Source organism: Panthera leo, chromosome B2 (genome assembly GCF_018350215.1).
Source record: "Panthera leo isolate Ple1 chromosome B2, P.leo_Ple1_pat1.1, whole genome shotgun sequence".
NCBI classification, from domain to species: Eukaryota; Metazoa; Chordata; class Mammalia; order Carnivora; family Felidae; genus Panthera; species Panthera leo.
The window spans coordinates 105,583,695-105,606,753 of NC_056683.1; the positions used below are offsets into that span (position 1 = coordinate 105,583,695).

The 23,059-nt window shown below is 37.9% G+C and overlaps 1 protein-coding gene and 1 pseudogene across 2 annotated transcripts in view; one reads left to right on the top strand and one right to left on the bottom strand.

Annotated features, from left to right (window-relative positions):
• GOPC (golgi associated PDZ and coiled-coil motif containing) overlaps positions 1 to 23,059 on the bottom strand; it is a 40,020-nt gene that overhangs the window by 15,933 nt on the left and 1,028 nt on the right. The window contains exons 2-3 of one of the 2 annotated variants that reach the window (XM_042939694.1): positions 4,075 to 4,239; positions 2,513 to 2,536 (exon numbers count right to left, since the gene is read on the bottom strand). In XM_042939694.1, coding sequence (XP_042795628.1) covers positions 2,513 to 2,536; positions 4,075 to 4,239 — 189 coding nt within the window. The remainder of the gene's footprint in view (positions 1 to 2,512; positions 2,537 to 4,074; positions 4,240 to 23,059) is intronic. The other variant, XM_042939695.1, reaches the window with a different exon arrangement.
• Positions 7,471 to 8,747, top strand: LOC122220326 (annotated as a pseudogene).

Sequence of the window (23,059 nt, forward strand, 5' to 3'; positions counted from 1 at the left end):
TGGTACAGATTATCACTGAATTGAGGGATCTGACTCATCTATTTGTCCATATGTTAAAGTGAATGAAGAACTGTTTGCTGAGGAAAACAGGGCCCCACTTGCCTATTATGAGGTAGGACGGACATCCATTTTTAGCTCTCATAAAAGGATACCATCGTATGCTCCACTTGGTAAACAGCCCATATATGTGAATTACAAGTGTTAGCCAGAGTATAAAACCTCAAGATCTTTGCCATCAAATTTTTATCACAAGCTCACATGTGAGAAATAATGTTCAATTTACCTTAAAATTATATAAAGTACAGTATGTCTATTCCTATAAATCAGGAGTTACTAATGTAAATGCCTTCAGGACCCAAACACAAAACAGACAGGCCGATACAAAACAAAGTAGAATGGAAAACAGAAGGTACAAAATCTAAAGGCAGTCAAGTTCAAATACACACACAAACTCTGTGGCCAAACAAAACTCTTCTGAGAGTTTAATAATGGCCCTGATAGATATTTTAAGTGTTACTTTTGGATCAAGAAAACTATCCAAACACTGTAAACTTCCATTTATTTATCCTAAGTAGAAGTGTTTTTACTGCCTTACAGAACTGTTTTTACCAACTCACTGATTCACAGAATCAGTGACAATGTGGCTATATTTGTTGACGAGCTGTGAAGACACTGTTTACTATGTCCCCTTTGTGAGACTTAAAAATCTAGGGGCACCTGGGCGGTCCAGTCAGTTAAGCATCTGACTCTTGATTTCAGCTCAGGTCACGATCTCACGGTTATGACATCAAGCCTCACGTCGGGCTCTTCGAGGAGTACAGAGCCTCTCTCCACACCCCCTCTCTCTGCCCCTCCCCATGCACGTGTGCACTCTCTCTCTCTCTGAAAATAAACTTAAAAAAAAAATCTTATTAAAAAAAAAAATCTACCTCAGCACCAGAAAGATTTTTATCTTGAGCAAATGGCAAGTGATAGTTTCTACTGTATGGGTACTGATTATTGTAATTATTTCCCTTTTTATTCTGGATATTAAGAAGCTGAGAAATAAATTCTAAAAACTTTTAACAACTCATGGAATATATTTTGGTACTAATTTAACTGTCTGCTTTGGTCAACTGTTCTGACAATAGTATATCAATAAATGATATAAACATCACTATATGATATATTCAAATACAAGGCTGTGAGTACCACAAACTTAAAACACAAAAACATAATATACAAGCTAAAATGAGTAACTACCAAATGTTGGATATACTTATCACGTCTTTGATTAAAAATACTTGGTATTATTATAAACAGAAGAAAATTAATTAGCAGCCTTTTTCAGCTTCTGTAAAAAAAAAAAATGTAACCATTAAAACCTAACTTCCAGATACTGTTTTTAAAGAATTTGAAGAATAATCTAGAATCCTCCTTTTATAACAACTTTGGAATTACTAAAATTGCAATTTATTTCAGAACCTATTTCCTAAAAGGCAAGTATCAATTCCAAAAAACCCCCCAAAGTTTGGATAACATGAACAAAAATCTTTTTTATGACATTTACTGGGGTTAATGCTGTTTGTGTCAGAAAAAAGAGTTCTTAGAAGACCAGGTACTCTTTGGTTTATGGGCTAAATAAACTTCATGTTAAGAATTACCTACTTAACAATTACTTCAATGATCTATTTACATAATATTTATTGAATGTGAGAAACACATATTAAGCCACCACTTTGTCTTCACAATTCAAACACCTAATGAATCTGGCAAACTCTTAGGCCTAAAAATAACATTTGCAAGCATGAAAAGGACAAAGAAAACTGAAGTTAATCACTTTTAGATTTAAAAAAAAAAAAAAAAATTTTTTGTTAGCCTGTTTATTATTAGGTAACAACCAAGAAACTCATGTTGTATTTAGATAGTCAAACACTGTATTTTGAAAAGAAATAAAACCATAAGATAAATTGGAGGCTGATTAGATTGGGAGAGTGGGAAAAATATTAAGAACTTACATATTGTTATTTTCTAAAATAAATTCTGATAAGGAGTTTCAAAATTCAGTTGTTTCAAAGGCCACACAATTATTCCAAGACTACTAAAAGGTTATGGCACATGCAGTAGATGAGTAAGAAACCAACATGCACATTCTTTTCCTGGGGATAAACTCAAATAGAAGAAGAGGAAAAAGCTATTTCTGCTTAATGTATCTTTGAAATATTCAAGTGAGGAAACCAACTGCTCTTTTGAAGTAGAGGTTTGAGCAAGTTACAAGGCTCAGGAGTTGTCAAACATTGATGGGCTCTGCAAATAATGGTTATAAAATTACAAACAAAAGAAAAATCTTTAACAACATGTAGCGAAAAAGAACGAAGGGCCACCAACTGAACTTTTCAGGTACTGGCACATGAAAAAATCACCATCATGACCATCGTTTTCAAATACAAAATGACAACACGCAATATGCAAATAAGACACTAAGAACACTTCAGCATGACATATTAAAGCAAAACAGAAACGGGACACTTACCAGCTCCTCCACAGAGGGGACAGACTTAAGATATAAGAAAAAAGTTTCATAATTAGAAAAATGTCAAACAAATGAATTTATCTAGCGGTATAATCATTATAAGGAAAATTCCCATATGTTGAATATCATTTGGATGAAGTTCATTAGAACAAATATATTTGCAAATCCATAAGCAATAGTAACTATATAGCATTAAAATTTTTTGTTTTACCAAAATTAGTCAACTCAACTAGTTCAGTGCCTTTTGACTATAGCACCCTGATTAAGATCTAATGTTAACACTTCAATTCTTTTCTACTGAAAATGTACATTGTTGCTCAATGTTAATATCAAACATCCCAAAGAAGCAGTTACAAATCTAAGTCACTTCAGTTAAACAAAACAAGACTACCAACTTAGATCCATAGAATTTCTGAATTGTAAAGGTTTAAGGAGCATGTAAACATTCATTTAAATAAATTCTAACCCATCAGTATTAGAAACTAATCAACCAATCAAATGGAATTAACTGAAAACAGGGAAAACTTAAAAATGTATTACTATCATCATCCCATTTCACCTCTCCCAAGCTGTACCTGTCTTCCTGCTGTGTCCCCTGTGGTCAACAAAGTGGCACATAGTGCACACTTAATATATGAGAGATTAAGCCGACATGAGACTTAAAAAAATTTTTCTATTTAAACAACCTATATTATGAAGGCAAAGGTTAATTATGGAAAATTTATGTAATGAGTATTATACAAACATTACAAAACGTTTAGTGACAGGAAAAGTGCTTCTATGAAGAGCAACAGAAAAAATGTGCCACTGGTTGGCACCCAATTCCATTTTCCCCTTCATCCTTATTAACAGAACTCCAGTTTTACTGGAGGGGGTCATGTGACCAAATAAGAGGCCAAAATGCAAGTCCCAATAGCCAACGAGATGGCTAAACTGATTGGCAAAAATCGCTGAGGAGGGTTTCATGAAGAGTTCCTTAAAGAAGGCTAATGAAGTCTGGAAGCATCCTTTTGCCCTTTTCTTAGATTCTTCCTTCTTCCTGCCTGGAATAAAGAAATCCTAAAGATGGAAACTATGAGCTAAAAATGGCAGAACACAAGAGTAAAAAGAACCTGGACACCCAGTCTCTGTAGAGCTATCATACCAGCTCTAGACTACCTACCTCGGGGCTTGAGAGAAAACAGTTTGTACTATTCAAGAATAATCCTAGTGTTACTTGGATTTCTGTTATGTGCAGCTGAACTTAATCCTAACTGATCCAACAGGGGAAAAAAATGTTTAGGTGTTATAATCACAAATATCTTTTAAATGTATGTACACAGAGATTTTTCAAAGAAGAAAACAAAATCCTATTCTAAGTATCAGTTGCTTACTGATGTTATCACTTATCACCCCCAGGTGATGAGACAGTGGATGATCACGAAGATCTTTACATCTCCTGTGTTTTCTGAATTTCCCACCATGAGCACATATTACCTTTTATAGTCAAAAGCCTCATTAAAAACCGTGCTCTTTGCCCTCTAAAATATATGTAAGTATATGTTACCTTCTAAACTACTTACCAGTTTTGCCTTAATGGTACCAGAGTCAACACTCTGGCCAGTTTGAGCATGAAGCTGCAGCTGAATAGAGTGCAACTGTAAAAGCTGATCGTGGACTTCCTTCTCCAGCACGACTTTTTCTGCCTGGGTCTCTGTCAGTTCAGATTTCAGATCTACCAACTGTGCCTTATGAAACAACAACAAAAAACATCAAGTAAGCTTAATTTTATTTTGACTCAAATAATAATTATTCAAAAAGGACACAGGCTACCTGTAAAATGAACAGAGGAACACCAGAATGAAGAGATGAAGTGACTGAGCTCTAAGACATCCATCTAAATAGTCATAAATGCAATAGCACAGGTAAGATACTGGAGTGGTAAGAGAACTCTACCATCAACAGCATCTTCTTTTATTTTTTTTTTTTTCAGTAATCTCGACACCCAACGTGGGACTCAAACTCACAACTCCAAGATCAAGAGTTACATGTTCTTCTGACGGAGCCAGCCAGGTGCTCCCATAAACAGTATCTTCCAATACAGAATGCTACTTCCATTTTACTTTGCTTACTTTAAGAGGGCTTTTCACTGTTTCACCTTTACCTACAAAGTTTATGAAAATATAAAGGTATGGGATGGCTCATCATCCTTAGCGATAACATGTTTTACATTGGTTCACTAACATTAATGGTGTATTAGAGGAGAGACCAGGAAGTAGCCACCCCAGAGAATACTAGCTCATATGAGCCCATCCACTATCTATCTAGTAATTATTTTAGGTGCTGAGGTGTGAACCACTGAGGTCACAATGGGCCTAAATATCAGAGTTAACTATAAGCTACAGTTAACTGTTACAACATAGCAGAACAACCCCTCAAAACCACTTATTCATTCAAGTTGGAAGTTTTTCATTTTTTACACTTAAATGTTTTATAGTTGTGCACGGGATGTCTCGTGTGTCTGATCTTCCCAATCACCAGTAGATCAAAGATTAAGAAAAAGGCCTTAGTTTTCTATTTAATTCAACGTAACTGTACTAAGCATCAAGGGGCTCAGAACTATATTAGCTCAAGGAGAAAAAAATTGTGGAAAATAATTTTAGAATTATAGATTATAATTATTTATGTCTTGGAGAAGCTTTCTTATTTATTAACTGAGGTAATATATATGCAAACCAACTAAAGAAAAATGTGGCAAGTTACAGGCGTATTTAGAATCGGTCATCCCAAGGAATTCAAAGCAAAGGAAGATTTAAAGAGGGTTAATGAAGGAAAAAGAGTCTAGAGGTGCTTTGAAGTTAAGTGACAAGGACAAAATTGTAGTAGTAAAACAGTCTAGAGATGGAACGACCAGAAGAGGCAGAAAGAGACCAGAAGCAACTGAGGGAAATTCTCTGGGTATAAGCGACCAAAGGACTAATATACATCTCTACACCCCAACTGCACCAATCAGTGCCTAGGACATAAAAGATGCTCAATAAATATCTTTAAGTTGAGATGAATTCTAATACTGTAGAAGTGCTCTTGCATGCACACTCTCTCTCTCTCCCCTTCCCTCCAAACATACACATATACACACAGGCGCACTTCTTATCGTGAGTAGGAGAATGGGCACAAAGGGGTAAAGGGGACTGGAAGCTACAGGCTTTTAGTTACAGAATTTAAGTAAGTCATGGGATGGAAGGTACAGAATAGGGAACATAATCAATTGGTATTACCATAGCAATGTATGGTGAGAGACGATAGCTACACTTGTGATGAGCATAGCACATAAGAGTTGTTCAATCACTACACCTGATACTAATGTAATATAGTGTGACAACTATACTTCCATTAAAAAAAAAAATTAAACGCGAGGCACCTGGGTGGCTCAGTCGGTTAAGCGTCCAACTTCAGCTCAGGTCATGATCTTGCAGTCTGTGAGTTCAAGCCCAGCATCGGACTCTGTGCTGACAGCTCAGAGCTTGGAGCCTGTTTCAGATTTTGTGTCTCCCTCTCTCTCTGTCCCTCCCCCCTTTGTGCTCTGTCTCTCTTGCTCTCAAAAATAAATAAAACATTAAAAAAAATTTTTAATGTAAATGCTAAAAGAAATAATTACATTAGTAGTTGACTCTGTTCTTTAAATGTAATGAACATATACAAGAGATTACAGAAGAACTTCATTTCCATTGCCTTCTAAAAGAGTGTGTAATACTTTTACAAATACTCCTAATTGAAAAACGTAGAAAAAAAAAACCTTACATGTATGATAAATGTCTTACAGATCTTCTTCCCTTTAACAAAAAAAAATGCCCACCAAAGAAAATTATAAACATTTATAATCACCTCTTACCAGACAATGTTCAGTACATTTTGAAGACTGCTCCTTTAAAGTACAACTAAGTCTTGCCTAAAAAGTTCTTCTTAGTCAAAACAAAACAACCTACAGGTTTTTACAGTGTTTGAAACAAGATAACCATAAAAGGAAAACAAAGATTTGAATAATATGCACTCTTTTTAAGCAATATGAAACTTATGCTAGAGTGAACCTATATGCAGAAAAGGTTTAACATAAGTCATTTACTCTATAACAACCCTCACCTATTTTTTCATTACATTCACTTTCAGTCTGCATTTACCTTATTATAATATACTCCTCTATTCCTTACATTTCCTATAAACTGGAAGTTAGATCTAAAGGTTTAATTAGAGGCACCTGGCTGGCTCAGTCAGTAACACATGGGGCTCTCAATCTTGGAGTTAGAAAGTCAAGCCCCACGTTGGGTATAGAGAATACTTAAAAATTAAAAAAAAAAAAAAATCTTTAAAGGTTTAATTAGATTTACTTACTAATTAAATCTTTGTGGCAAGGGATATACTGTATGTTTCAAAAGGCATACACTGCCTGGTAGTCCCACAATGATTTACCTTTCAAATCAAATATCTCATGAATCATTAACAATGGAGTAAAACTTCTGGAGTTAAGAGATTGAAGAGGCATAAGTGGTATTCATTAATTAATTCGGCAGATTAATATTCAAGTCAGAAATGATTTTAGGGGTGCCTGAGTGGCTCAGTCGGTTGAGCCTCCGACTTCAGCTCAGGTCATGATCTCACGGTTCGTGAGTTCAAGCCCCACATCGGGCTCTGTGCTGACAGCTCAGAGCCTAGAGGCTGCTTCGGATTCTGTGTCTCCCTCTCTCTGCCCCTTCCTCGCTCATGCTCTGTCTTTGTCTCTCAAAGATGAATAAACGTTAAAAAAAATTTTTTAAATGATTTTATTCTAAAAGGGAAAACAAAAACAAAAACAGGGTAGTACACAGGTTTTTTGAATGTGGCCCATTACAAATATGGACTCTTCATTAAGTCCGTTAATTTCTCAAGAGGTTGCTCCACTTAAAAAGTAAGAAAAAATTCTTTACAAGGAGAACATGCAGATATTAAAATTCGAAGCCCAGTTTCTCTGTTCCTCCTTGTTCAACTAACAGTCACATCTCCTTGTGCAGTGCCAGCCAGATCCCTGAGAAAGGATGGTTAAGGTCAGAGAAAATGGATTTGGCCACATAGGACACCTGGTCACCAGGGCAGCTTTTAACTCTGGCAAAGTTAATATTGTTGACATCAATGACCCCTTCACTGACCTCAAATACATGGTCTACATGTTCCAGTATGATTCCACCCATGCAAATTCAATGGCACAGTCAAGGCTGGAAACAGAAAACCTGTCATCAGTGGAAAGCCTATCTCCATCTTCCTGGAGGGAGATCCTTCCAGCATCAAACAAGGTCATGCTGGTGCTGAATATGTTGTAGAATCCACTGGTTTCTTCCCTACCGTGGAGAAGACTAGGGCTCACTGGAGGGTGGGGCCAAGAGGATCATCATCTCTACCCCTTTTGCTGATACCCCCATGTCTGTGATGGGCATGAACCATGAGAAGTATGACAACTCCTTCAAGATTGTCAGCAATGCCTCCTGTACCACCAACTGTTCAGCTCCTTCAGCCAAGATCATCCATGAAAACTTTGGAATCATGAAAATACTAATGACACAGTCCAGGCCATCAATGACACCCAGAAGACTTTAGGTGGCCCCAATGGGAAGCTGTGGCATGATGGTTAAGGGGCTGCCCAGGTCATCATCTCTGCTTCTACAGCCAAAGATATGGGCAAAGTCATCCAAGAGCTGAACAGGAAACTCACTAGTTTGGCCTTCCATGACCCTACCGTCAATGTGTCAGCCATGGACACCAGACCTGCTGCCTAAAGAAAGCTGCCAAACATGATGACATCAAGAAGATGGTGAAGCAGGCATTAGAGGTCCCCCTCAAGAGCATTCTGGGCTCCACTGGGGACCAGGCTGTCTCCTGTAACTTTAACAGTGATACCCACTCTTCCACCTTTGATACCTGCGCTGGCACCGCCCTCAATGACCACTGTATCAAGCTCATTTCCTGGTACGACAATGAATTTGACTATAGCAACCAGGCAATAGATTTTATGTTCCATATGGCCTCCAAGAAATAAGAGTCCCCTGGACCAGCCCCATTGAAAGCATAAGAGAGAGAGGGAAGCCCTCAGCTGCTAACGAGTCCTTGCCACAAATCATCCCCTAACACAACGAGACCCCTCTTGACCTTGACACAGTTTCCATCCCAGACCCTCTGAAGAAGAGGGGCTTAGGGAGCCCCATTTTGTCATCCACATCAATAAAGTACACTGTATCTTCCCAACAAAACAAATACAGTAAAATTAAATTAAATTAAATTAAATTAAATTAAAAGCCAATCTTATTTTTAAAACAAGTGTTTCATATTTACTTTAAATTTTGTAATAGTTAAGTAACTCTTTTCTAGTCCATGATATAAGCATTTTAGCTAAGAAAACTTAGTCACTGATAAATTTTATGTCAAAATTAGAAATTTACATATTTTATATAATGGTTATCTTTCTAATACCACCAAATTTTAGAATTCAAAGAGAACATAAAGACTACAATTATGACAGTTACTATTTACATAATGAAACCAAGGCCAATCAAAGTTGCTTTTATATCTAGGGCTACCCCACTGGTCAGCAGCAAAACAGCACTTTGAACCCAATTACTCCCAGAACAAGGTAGTGGAAGTGTTATCAAGCAGCTGGTCATAAGGAAAATAAAACTGTTTCTATAGCGACAATACATATGTTTAACTTACTAACAATATTCACAGCTACCACAAAGCAAGCATCTATATACCATATGGCAGGTATATACACACCACACATGATCTGTAATTCTTACCATACTCTCCAACTTTTTCTTAATAGTTAAGGAAACTGGAACTCATAGTTTAAGCAATTTACCAGAATCACACAGCTAGTAAGTAATAGACTCCAAATCGTTCTGACCATAGAAAAAGCCTAAGCATCTTTTACCTCGCTGTCTTACCCTGGCCACACTGTAACTCGTAAAGAGCCAAAGTTTAAAGGAAACAGGTGATTTCAACCTTCAACTCTTATTTAAATTTTCAAGTGATATCCCAAAAATGTTTTATTTTTTTTAAATATTTTTATCTTAGAGAGATAGCATGAGTGCACAAGCTGGGAGAGGGGCAGAAGGAGAGACAGAGAGAATATTAAGCAGGTTGCACATGCAGCACAGAGCCCCACACAGGGCTAGATCCCACGACCCAGGGATCACAACCTGAGTGGATTCAAAAGTTGATGTGCAATTGACGGAGCCACCCAGGCACCCCCAAAAGTATTTTAAAAAGCAAAACCAAAATAGTTAAAAACCATGTTACATACAGACTTAATTTGGGATACGATCTTTTCCCCTTCCTGCACTTGATCTTGGGAGATTCATTTAGAGAAAAAATAAAACAAAAGCTGATCATCAAGATACTCTATCCCCACACAGTAAGGAAAAAACGATCTCATTCTAGGAGGGTCTCTGGGTCTTAAGACCATAGCCTTGGGGCACCTGGGTGGCTCAGTCAGTTAAGCATCCAACTCTTAATTCAGCTCAGGTCATGATCTCATGGTGAGATCGAGCCCTTTGTGGGGCTCTGTGCTGTTTGCAGGGAGCCTGTTTGGGATTCTCTTTCTCTCTCTCTGTCCCTCCCCAGCTCATTCCCTCTCTCTCTCTCTCTCAAAATAAACACATAAACATTAAAACAAATAAACATGGGGGCACCTGGGTGGCTCAGTCAGTTGAACGGGCGATTCTCGATTTTGGCTCCAGTCACAATCTCACAGTTTGTGAGTATGGCCTTCACTTCACGTGAACCAAGCCATTTAAATCAACCACTGGTGAGATTTTCTAAAGCAGTGATTCCTAGCATGTGGTCCAGCTGGAATGGAGTCTGGAGATAGATGAAAATTTGAGGCATATTTTGCAAAGTAGGAATGAAGTATTCCCCAAAATGAAAAAGACAGGCAGTCTATCTAAATAACACTGGAGTATTATCATCACCACTTATTTGTATTTAATGCAGCCATTACTACTCTATTCTCATCTCATACTCTTTCGAAACATCCAAACTTTTCCAACAAGGTAATTCCTTTCTAAAATAATCCTTTATTACTAGATTCCACTGTGCAGCACCAAAACCAAAGGAATTTTTTGTTCAGTTTCCATTTTGTCCAGACCTTAATCCTCTATGTTATCTGCTAAAAATACACAACACTTGCATTTTTCTTTCTAAACATAAGCTAATTTTTACTTAACAGTCTTATGGAGAAAAATGACAATTACTTTAACTTAAGCACCCTTCAAAAACCTCTTTGGGAGAGGATCAGACTAAGACAAGAAATTAGCAAACATCAAGTTGTATGGCAGGGAACTTGGATGTAGCTCAGTCATTCGTTTCAGCACATCATTCAGCTCTTTTAGTAACATTTTAAAAGGGCCAATCTAGGAACCTAAAAAACCCTGGTAAAATATCTTTATTTCGCACATGAGGAAACTGAGGCTCAAAGATATTGAGTGGCCCCAAATTACAAATCGCATGGCATTAAAACTCAGACCTCCTGACATCTTTTGTAATCCGGCAGTAATAGGGACATGGTGACCAAGCAGTCCAGGGCCCCCAAATAAGATCACATCCCCAGACCTCAGACAGGGCTTTAAGCAAGAGACTCAGAACATTCCTCATCTAGCTAGCAACTCCTTCCCCGCGCCCAACAGTGGAACTCATGTGTGTGCACAGATAGACACACATGCAGGAACAGAGACACGCATACACATAAAAACATACATTCCCCAAATTGTTTAAGAATTACAAAAAAATAGCTGACTCCAAATAGCAGCTGACCTGTAATGAACTGTAGCACAGAAAGCTGCTGATAAAGTAAATATAATCTCACCTACAAATTTACCTACAAATGTTTCTACACCTTCTGTTTTAAAGTACGTGCACAAAAGGTAATCACTTCACTAAAAAGAAGCAAGTATGCTTTTAAAAGTCTGTATGTTTTTTTATGTTTGAAAATGCAGTTTAGGATGAAAGTACAGATTAGAATTTAAATCTCTAGCAATTATACCATTTAATGTCAATATCTAAGACTTATCATCTATACCCACCTATTTCCCGAAAGGCTGTAAAGCTCACAAGATAAATAAAAGAAATGTAAAAAATAAAAAAAAGGCTGTAAAGCTCACAAGATAAATAAAAGAAATGTAAAAAATAAAAAATAAAAATGTAAAAAAAAAAAAAAACTGCGCCTGGGTGGCTCAGTTGGTTAAGTGTCCGACTTCGGCTCAGGTCATAATCTCGCGGTTCATGAGTTCAAGCTCCATATCCGGCTTGCTGCTGTTAGCATGGAGCCTGCTTCGGATCCTCTGTTCCTCCTCTCTCTGCCCTTCCCCCATGCTCTCTCTTTCTCTCTCTGTTTCTCTCTCTCTCTCAAAAATAAAGTCAAAAAATAAAAATAAAAACATATAGAGATGGCAAGGTTTCACTAAAAAAATCCACCTCAATACAGTTTATTGTGTATTAAATTTAATAGTGAGTTTCCTATCAATAGGAAAACCTTTATATATTATAGAATTCTCCTTGACTCATTAAAAGAAGCAATGCCATTTTATCTGGTGAGACTCCTTCTTTCCTGGAACTAAACTTTTAAAAAAAAGTATCATAGGAATTGTTATATATATAGGATCCTGAGCGACAGCAAAAGCAGAACAGAGCCATTCTTCACAGGGACTTTTCTCCTGTGAAAAAAAGTCACAGGGAAAATGCAACTCATGAAAGCATTTTGATCCATTCCGTTTTTTCCTTCTACTCCTTCAACAGAGCAGAACAACGTCTCAGCCCTAATCTGAGTTAACCCATACCTCTTATAAAGAATCTCCCTCTGCCTTCCTGTTCCCCGCTGTGCCTGAAGTACTTAGCATTGCTCCAACCACCCAAGAGTACAGAAAGACAACAGATCCGATTCTAAAACAAAGACTGTGACCAAACAGAAGATATGTTCAGAGGTCAAATATAAAAACCTCCGCCAGCCCTCAAGATAGGAAATAATATTCCTCCTTATTACAAGTCAGCTCCTGAAAGAGGCTGCACATCTGGCTTACAAAAGTTCTGTGAGAAAACTGCCTATTCGCTCCAATTCCCTCTATACAAGCATAAAAGACCACTAACTTCATCTGTCATCATTCTTCTCCAAACTGCTCTGCAGTTTAAGACCAGCAAACTTGTTTTTGTTTCTAAACTACATTCATTCAGCAAGTATTTATCAACTACCAACCACATGCCAGGCACAGGCTGGGCTCTAGGGAGACACTGGTAGGTGAAACAAATGGGGATCCCGGCCTGCAAAGCGTGTAGTAGCCTTGTGCAGGAGGCGGCTTGTGAAGAAAATGAGTGGCATATGTAACAGCACTAATGGCATTATATGCCAGGTACTTTTTGGAACATATTCATACTTTAATTGTCTTAATCCTCATGATAATCCTCTGAGAGACACATTTTTTGTACAGAGAAGGAAACTGAGGTGCAGAGAAGTCAGGTAACTTGTCCAAGGTCATTACAAAGCAAGTAATATAATATATACTTACCAAGTGTAAGCTGTATGAAAGAAACTAAAAGAAGGGGATTCGTGGGGTGGGAGAGTACGCTTACTCTTCTGAGAAGTGTTCCAGTTGTTGTCAGAGCAGCAATTCTCACAGGCCTGTGGGACCTTTTCAGGGCATCCACAAGGTCAAAACTATTTTAATACTAATAAAGCATTATTTGCCTTTTTCACCATGATGACATTTGTACTGAAGGTGCAAAAAGCAATGAGTAAAATGTGTTTGCAGTTAAAGAACAAAAAGTTCATTTAAGAATGCCCGTGATGAAGCAATAAAAATTATAAATTTTGGGGGGACGCCTGGGTGGCTCAGTCAGTTAAGTGTCCGACTTCAGCCCAGGTCATGATCTCACAGTTCGTGAGTTCCAGCCCCGCGTCAGGCTCTGTGCTGACAGCTTGGAGCCTGGAGCCTGCTTGGGATTCTGTGTCTCCCTCTCTCTCTGCCCCTCCCCAGCTCATGCTCACACTCTGTCTCTGTCAAAAGTAAGTAAACTTTAAAAAAAAAATTATAAATTTTTAAAAATCTCAACCCTTGAGTACTTCCTTTTAATATTCTGTGTGATGAAATGGGAAGTGTGCATAAAGCATACATGCTACATATCAAATCATGTTGTCCCAAGAAAAAGCACTTACGCAATTGCTTGAGTTGCAAAACCAAACTGTTTGCATGGAACACCATTTTTACATGAAAGAAGAACAGGGATCCTTGGGTGGCTCAGTTGGTTAAGTGTCCAACTTGAGTTCAGGTCATGAGCTCGCCTTTCGTGAGTCTGAGCCCTGCATGGGGCTCTGTGCTGACAGCTTGGAGCCTGGAGCCTGTTTCAAATTCTGTGTCTCCCTCTCTCTCTGCTCCTCACCTGCTCGTGTTTTGTCTCTCTCTCTCAAAAATAAATAAACATTAAAAATTTTTAAAAAAGAAAGAAGAACAAATACATTACTATTGGTAGACATATTCTTGACAACGATTAAGTGAATCTGTTACTTCAAGGCAAACAACTGAGAGTATTATTGCCAATGATAAGAATTTGTGTTTTCAAATGAAAATTAGAATTCTGGAAAAACTGAAGCTTGACAGCTTCCAAACACTTAAAGGATTTTCTGATGAGGCTAGTGATATTAACAAATATGACTTAAAAAAGATTTTTTTTTAATGTTTATTTATTTTTGAGACAGAGAGCAAGCAGGGGAGAGGCAGAGAGAGAGGGAGACACAGAATCCAAAGTAGTTCCAGATTCTGAGCGGTGAGCACAGAGCCTGACACAGGGCTCAACCCCAGGAACCATGAGATCATGACCTGAGTCAAAGTCGGACCCTTAACTGACTGAGTCACCCAGGCACCCCAACAAATGTGTTTTTTTTTTAATATTGTACAATGAGGTGTACCCACATTTAGAAAATCTGCATAACTCAGCAAACCAGTATTTTCAAATGACCAATCCATAATGTTAACATCAGGACTCAGTAAGAGATCCATTCAATGACTACATACATAGACCAATGTATTTTACTTTAACAGTGGATGAAAACTTCATTGATTAGAGTTTCAGACTCCACATTGTAACTAACCTTTAAGAAATTACCTTTTTCAAAAAAAAAAAAAGTTTATTTATTTTGAGAGAGAGTGAGGGCACAAGCAGGGGAGGGGCAGAAAGAAAAAGAGAGAGAATCCCAAGCAGGCTCCACACTATTAGTGTGGAGCCCGAAGTAGGGCTCAAACTCATGAGCTGTGAGATCATGATCTGAGTTGAAACCAAGAGCCAGACACTTAACTGACTGAGCCACCCAGGCACCCCAAGAAATTACCTTTTAATATCAAAGAAAAATCTCCACAACTATCTGAAAAGGTTATTAAGATACTCCTCCCTTCTCTAACTATATATCTCTGTGAGGTCAAACTTTCTAGGCTACAACCCACGCCTCATATCACAAATGTTTGAATGCAGAAGCAGATGTAAGAATCCAGCTGTCTTCTAGTAAGCCAGATATTTAAAGATTATTCTTAAATGTAAAACAGTGCTACTTTTTTTTGGAAAGTTATTTTCTCATTAAAAATGATATCTATATGAACATATAATAGACTTACTGTTACTATTTTCAGCTGATACAGGAAATATTTAAAGTTTTCTGTTTTAATTTCTAATACAGTAAATGCCTATAGACCTAATCCACATTTTGGGGACTTCATAATTTGTAGAGTGGAAAGGGGTCCTGAGACCAAAAGCTTGTTGTCTTGAAGTGTGAAGGGAGGCCCATGTGGCTGCACCATATACAAAAGAGAAAAGAATGGTAAGATATGTCATTGAAGAGATATCCAGAGGTCAGATCATACAGCTTGACAGCCATAAGAAGTTTGAATTTTACTCATAGTATAATTGAGGCATTTTAAGCAAAATGACATGATCAAATTTATGTTTTAAAAAAGGGCAGCTGTGTATAATACAGGAAACAAAGTGAATGAATTATGACTGGAGGACTTTCAAAAAGAAACAGATAAATCTGTGATGTATTTTTGAAAGTTAAATTACTTTGATGTTAAGCTCAAAATGAAGTTCCAAGCAACATAAAATGTTTCCTGTTTCCATTTGCATGTTAACGCAGTTGGTTCTATGATCAAACTGGAGGTAGGGTGAAGAGAATCAAGCTACCCTATATTCTAGAAATGTCATAAGTACACTAAGTCCATACACGATATGAATGCTTACACGATATGAATGTTTAATGTTACTTTTAGTCACAGTTTCAAATTTTTCTTAAAATGGAATACCATGAAATATTAACTTACAAATCCTATCCTTGTGGATCACATACCAGGGGAAAAAATGAACCTGCAGATTTAGTCATTCAACAATGTAGTGGACACTGTGTTAGATACCACGGATATAGACAGAAACCATCCCAGCCCTCGTGAAACTTGTATTATAGAATGATTACTGGTAATCTTTGAGGATTCATGGTAGAACACTAAAAGTGTTTCAAATAATTTATTCATTTAAATAAATATTTATTGAGTACACACTGTGTGCCAGGATCTGGAGACAAAAAAGATGAGTAAGACATGGATTCTGCCCTTCAGAATTTCACTGTCTGGTAAAAAGAGACAAAATTACACTTCCAATTATGACAGGGAGTGTCATAAGCACTGTTATAGAGCCCATGTGTGATGTACCAATTCAAAATGGAGTGAAAAAAAAAAAAAGGAAGCGAAAGTCTGGGTGATGTATGGAAGTGCTGAATCACTATCATCTACACCTGAAGCCAGTATTCCACTGTATGTTAACTCCCTGGAATTTATATAAAAACTTAAAAAAAAAAAAGCAGTGAAAAAGTCAGTCAGAAAGGAGAAATTTACCTGAGTACTAAAGAGATCAGCTAATATATAAAGTCTGAGAAGTGAAAATCCCTTGCAAGTAAGACAGGGATGTAAATAGGGCAGAAAGGTTGGTATTTAATGTGTGAGTTTCAAATTTCCAATTTTAAAAAGGGGCCAAACAACAATTCTATAATCCACATATCCGTCAACTGGATATCCATACTCAAAGGAATTGCTCACTACTCGATAAAGTTTGAAAGCACTATAGAGAAAAAAATTACCAACCAATTCCTAGAGACCAAAATGAGTTCACAAAGAGATAATATTCCCCCCACCTAAAGTCCGCTTTCCACAAAGCACTTGATATTATTTCACCTAAGACATAGTCTTGACCCTCCAAGAGATTACCTTCCAGAGGCAGAGAGATGTGGCAGCCACTAATGACAGAACAACGTAACAAATTTAACAGTCCAAGTGAGTTAAAGGTGTTATGACCGGCTCTGCCTATATAGAGCAGAGAGAAATGGGGTGAGGAAAGCCTTCACAGAGATGGTGAGGTAAGTGGTATCTTGAAAGATGAGTGGGTGTTTGATACTGTAGACAAAGGGGACAGAGAAGGCACTATACACAAAAGCCTGTGTTAAAGCAGTGATGCCATGCAAAGCCTACTTACAGAGCTGCAAATAGACCAGTTTTATTGAGAGGCAAAAGGAGCTAAGAAGGGGTGACAAGAGATAAAGACAGACACACTGGGCATTGATCACTATGCTAGAGTTTGAATTTTACCCAGTTAGTAAAAGAAAAGTATAAGTGAAAGAAGAGTGACCAGAATCAGAGTTGCCCTTTTTTGATATGAACAATTAAACTGAAATATTTTAGAATGACTCTGACAGTGAGGGGCACCTGGGTGGCTCAGTCGTTTGAGCGTCCACTCTTGATTTCAGTTCAGGTCATGAGTTCACAGTTTGTGAGATTGAGCCCCACGATTGGCTCTGCGCTGACAGCACAGAGCCTGCTTGGGATGCTGTCTCCCTCTCACTGCCCCTCCCCCCACTCACACGCGTGCTCTCTCTCTCAAAAATAAATGAACATTTTAAAAAATACTTAAAAAAAAAAAGAATGATTTTGAAAATGAAAAGATGGTTTGGAGGGGGTAAGAAGCAATTAGGAGACTATGTTAGGAATATACAAGAAAGGATAAGAAACTTAACTACATACAATCTCCTAAACTCAACTCATCTTTCCTGCCAAACCTGCTCCTTCTCCTGGATTCTTTACTTCAGTAAATGGTGTAAGTCTCCTAGGGCTGTCATAACAAATCACTACAAACTTGGTGGCTTAAAAGAACAAAAATTTATTCTCTCACAGTTCAGGATGCCAAGAGCTCAAAACCAAGCTATTGGCAGGCCTGTTTCCTTCTGGATACCCTGAAGGAGAAACTGTTCCATGTATGTCTCCTAGCTTCTGACAGCAATCAGGACTGACAGCAATCCTGGGCATTTCTCAAGACTGTTGACACGTCACCCCAATCTCTGATTCTTCCTCCACATAGCCTTCTTCTCCGTGTCTCTGTGTGTCCTGAGTGTCTCTTATCAGGACAATCTCATTAGATTTAGGGTCCACTCTAATCTGCTATGATCTTATTTCCACCCTTGAATTATTACATCTGCAAAGACCTTATCTCCAAATAAGGTCACATTCTGAGGTTCTGGGTGTATATGAATTTGGGGGGAGACTACTATACTCAAACAGCTACCACCTAATCCATTTCTCAAACAGAAATGTGGTGGCATCCTTAACCCCTCCTTGTCCTCATCCTCTGCACATACATAATTATTAAATCCTGTTTCTGCTTCTTTAATTGAAGGTTATTCCTTTTCTTCATCCCCATTACCATTTTCATTTCAATAACGCTCTTGTCAACACAGCAAACTCCTTGCTACAACACTGGATTATTACTCACATTACTGTGCTTGTTACTAAACAAGTATTGTTGGAGAAAGTCACACAACAAGGCAGACTGGCTGTATCATGAATTTATGATAACTAACTCCAAATAAGTCTCCAACATTGCCCGGCGGTCCCTCTATTTCTCTGGCCAACTGGCTCTTCCATTCTTCCATAACTATTTCAAATCTTTTCACTCTCTCCAAGCTCTTACTCTCACCCACTTTCAGCAGTTGTCCCCAGCTCCAATTTCACAGAGAACAAAGAAGCCATCAGACAAACACTCTCAACCTCCCACCTCCTGCTCTCACAGTCTCCCTCTCCCTCCAAGTGTAACAGCTGGCCTTTCAACGTGAGGCCATTCTCTCTACATGTATCTTAGATCTCCTCTTCATTCAGAAATCTTACTACTACTACTACTTACCCTTGTCTTTTGCTAGAATATTCAGCTTCCCTCTCAACTAGATGCTTCTCATTGGCTTATACACATTTATTGGCTTATACATGCAATACCCCCCTGGAATTCTACACTCCTCCTTCCTGCTACCTATCCAGCCACACTCACTCTTTCTGCCTGCTTTTCTCTCTACTTCCTCCTTCCCCCACCAGGCATAAATATGTGCTTTGGGAGAAACTGGTTTCTCTAGTTCTAGAGCTTTGGTCCCCTTACTTAATCCTGGTAAAATGGGAATAATAACAGTAAACCTATCACACAGGACTGTTGTGAGAATTACATGACTGAATATATGCAAAACACTAAAAGCAGAGCCTGACCAATATTAACTGATCAGTAAGGTTAACAACATAACTATTAATAATAACTCATGTCCATCTATCTGTTCAGCCAACTGACATCTTGCAGTCATCCTAAATTCCCTCATCTCTCCATTCCAATCCATTTCTAGACTTTATTTTTACCTCCCAAGTCTCTCTTGTTCTGTCACCTCCATCTCACTATCCTACCCTGCACGATCATCCTCTCATATGGATCAAAATAAGAATCTTCTAAAGGATTTCCTGCATTCATTCTTGTCATTATCCCAAACTCTCTCCTTAACCCTAGCCTCAGTGAGCTATGCTAATCTCCTATCTGAGGTTACCATCCAGTTTTAAACATCTCCCACTGGTATGATAGAGCCCCCAAATCTACTGCATGGCCTATAAAATCATGTAGATATCGTCCCTAACTACCTGTTCAAACTTATCTTGCATCTCACTCCTTGGGCCATCTGCTCTTATAACACATACCAACTCTCTGTCAGTTCTTCAAGTGCATTATGCACTTGACCATCACAGGGTGTTCCACTTTCTGTTCTCTCAACTGGAATGTTGAATGATATTCCTGTTTCTCTTGGCCTAATTAATTCCTACTTATGCTTTATGTCTTAACTCAATGGCCACTTCCAGAAGGAAGCCTTCCTTGATCCCCCAGAACAAGCTCCCATTACACTATGTACCTTTCATAATACTCATCAAAGTTGGAATTTCACACTTACGTGATAATTATTCCAATTAACTCCCCAACAGAATTCAAACCTTGTAACAGCAATAACTATGTCCATTTTGGTCTCCATTGTATCCCAAGTACCCAATACAGCATCTGGCACAGAATTAGTCCTCAATAAATACAGAGTGAATCAATATTAACCTTCAAGTTCAACGCTGCAAAATGGCCTTACCATTTGTTTAAAAACAGAACAGTGTTAAAGCAGTAAAAGGACAGTACATCATCAGTTCATCATAAACATGGCTCTAAACCAAAAGTTTCTCTTCTGATGGTTGTGAACAGTAAATCACTTTAAAAAGATATACTGATTCAGGGGGGCCTGGGTGGCTCAGTCAGTTGAGTGTCTGACTTCGGCTCGGGTCATGATCTCACAGTTCTTGAGTTCAAGCCCTGTGCTGACAGCTTGGAGCCTGGAGCCTGCTTCCGACTCTGTGTCTCCCTCTCTCTCTGCCCCTCCCCCGCTCATGCTCGCTCTCTCTCTCTCTCTCTCAAAAATAAGTAAACATTAAAAAAAATTTTTTTTTAATAAAAAAAAAGATATACTGATTCAGCAATTGTTGGGGGAGGGAAAGGAAGATGTGACAGAAGATATATTGTTTTGCTGTTATTTTATTTTTATTATTATTATTTTTTTAAGTAGGCTCTATACCCAGCACGGAGCTCAATGTGGGACTCAAACTCACAACCCTGAGATCAAGACCTGAGCTGAGAGCCAGTCAGATGCTTAACCAACTGAGCCACCCAGGTGCCTCATGTTTTGCTGTTATTTTAGAGAAGGGGTAAATAGGCAGAAAATTGCATTTCCAGATAGACAGGTGGGTTTTTCTAAAGTATTGGTTCTCAATCTTTGTACTACTCTAACACACTACTATAACTATTACTATTACTACTGCTCTTACTATTGTCCCAATCAATACCTGTGACTCCAGCACAGCTGTCACCAAGTGGCTCACTAAAGCAGGAATTCTCATGCATGTGGGAAATATAAGAGAGAGGTGAGTAACCTGAAATATCTCAATATATTCTGATATTCTTTGTCCTCCCCTTCCCCTTATATATAGCCCTCTCCCTACGGCAAGCAGCAGTCACACAGGCGTCATTTATATTTACTTTTTATTTTATTTTACTTTTTTAAATTCTATTTGAGAGAGAGAGAGAGAGAGAGACACAGAGAGAGAGGGACCGTACACATGTGTGTGAGTGGGGGAGAAGGACAGGGAGAGAATCTCAAGCAGACTGGGGGACTTGATCCCACGGCCCTGGGATCATGACTTGAGCCGAAATCAAGAGGCTCAACCAACTGAGTCATCCAGGCACACCATTTAGTACTTAATTTTAAATATAACCTCTGACTTTTTTTGCAGCAAAATTGTTTTAACTACTATATTGATATTGAACATGGTATTACCTAAAGGCACAATAAGTAAGGCAGAAGAAAGAGCAATCTGGAAAGATACTCAAGACCAATTAAATGTAAGTTACCTACACTGGAAGTATCTGTGTCTTGATTATAAAAATGTTTTATAACGGTAATATAGTTTAAGGTATTAATCTCTAAAAACACCGAACTTTGGTGCACACCTGTTATATCACACTATAAATGGCCTCAAATGTTGAATCTTAATGCCCATATCCTTAAAACAATAGAAGTAATTCAATCCACTTACTAAGAAATAAAACAGGGCAAGAAAGTATGGAAATCTTTTCTTAAGATTTCAAGATCTCAGATTAATAACAGTATATGAACCTCTGAAATTCTGCAAATAATCCAACAGCAGGTCTGCTTTGAAAGGCACTGCTGACAACGAACCTCTCTCCTCAAAAACACACAACCGGTTCCATGAAAACCGTAAAAACTGCTAAATGTAGAAAGATTAACCCACAAATAGGTAAGTTAACTGTAACAGAAAAACACACAAACAAAATGTCCCTTCCCCATTTTCTAAGATCTTTAAGTCAAGGGTTTCAAAGTATGTTGAAGAAACATGCTCACATCACGACAGGCTAGCATTTCTTATTTTGAGAAATAACGCCACCTCCTAAGCCAGGATGTGGAGTCAGAATATGTAATTACAATTTCTGAGAAAAAGGATATACATAATTTATTATAGCTCTGAATACTCATCTAAAATATTTAAAGATGAAAAAGACTGAGTACCACATCCTACTCACAGAATCATCCTTTCTCCAAAATTAGATTTTATATCCGACATCAAAATATCACTGTTCAAAGAGTCCTCTGGTCATTTAAAAAATTAGATATTGTTTCACTTTTTAAAAGCTGTTTATCCTCAGTAGGTACTCGCAGTTGGAAATGATATGAAAGTTCTCATGAGGCAAAAGCTACTCTTGCTCTGTCATTTAAAGCTAAAGCACTATTTCTAAAATCCATTAAATGCATTTTTACTACCCGAAAAATTAACTACCTTCTAGAAGTAAGCAGCAATCAAGAAATAAAAAATCATTTTCATATACCTAGAACAAGACGTGATTAGCTTCACATCAGCACTTCCATTGGAAACTCTTCAAAAAGGATGGAAGAGATGAACAGTCCTTTCAGTGGAGAAGAAACAAAATCTCTGATTTGCATCTGTGCTAATCACAGATGAATTAGACCACCTTTTCTGTGGCTGACAGGAAAGAGGAAGACTGCTAACCGCTAACCACTAATCAAGGAGAGGATACATACCTGATACTCATATTGATTTGGATCTAAGGAGCACTCTCAATCATTGTAACTGACAGCAATGATGCTTTCCGGGGTAACTTCATGTTCAAAGAGCTTTGCACATCTCTGATTATCCTATTTTTATGTACTTTAAAATGAAAGACCCATTCTATTAAATTATCTAGTTAGAGAAAGCTCTTTATGTAATAATGTCAACGTGCCATGTTTCTAAATATTGTAATAATGCATTAATTTAACTTTCTGCACAACGTGGTAGGTTTTTGGGTTTTTTTTTTTTTTTTTGGAACCACCACTACTCCACTCCACCCACACCCACACCCACACACAAGATTAGAGACTAAAGCAAATGATCATTCTTCACATACTCTCACAAATAAATCCAGACTTTGGGAAATATAGTAAAGGACAAACAAAACTTCACTCAATGTTATAAGTCTTTTGAAAAATTGTAGACAACTCTTGCGGTGTCTGCCTGTAATTTAAAGACCAACTATAAACCAAGAAGGACACTGATACTATCC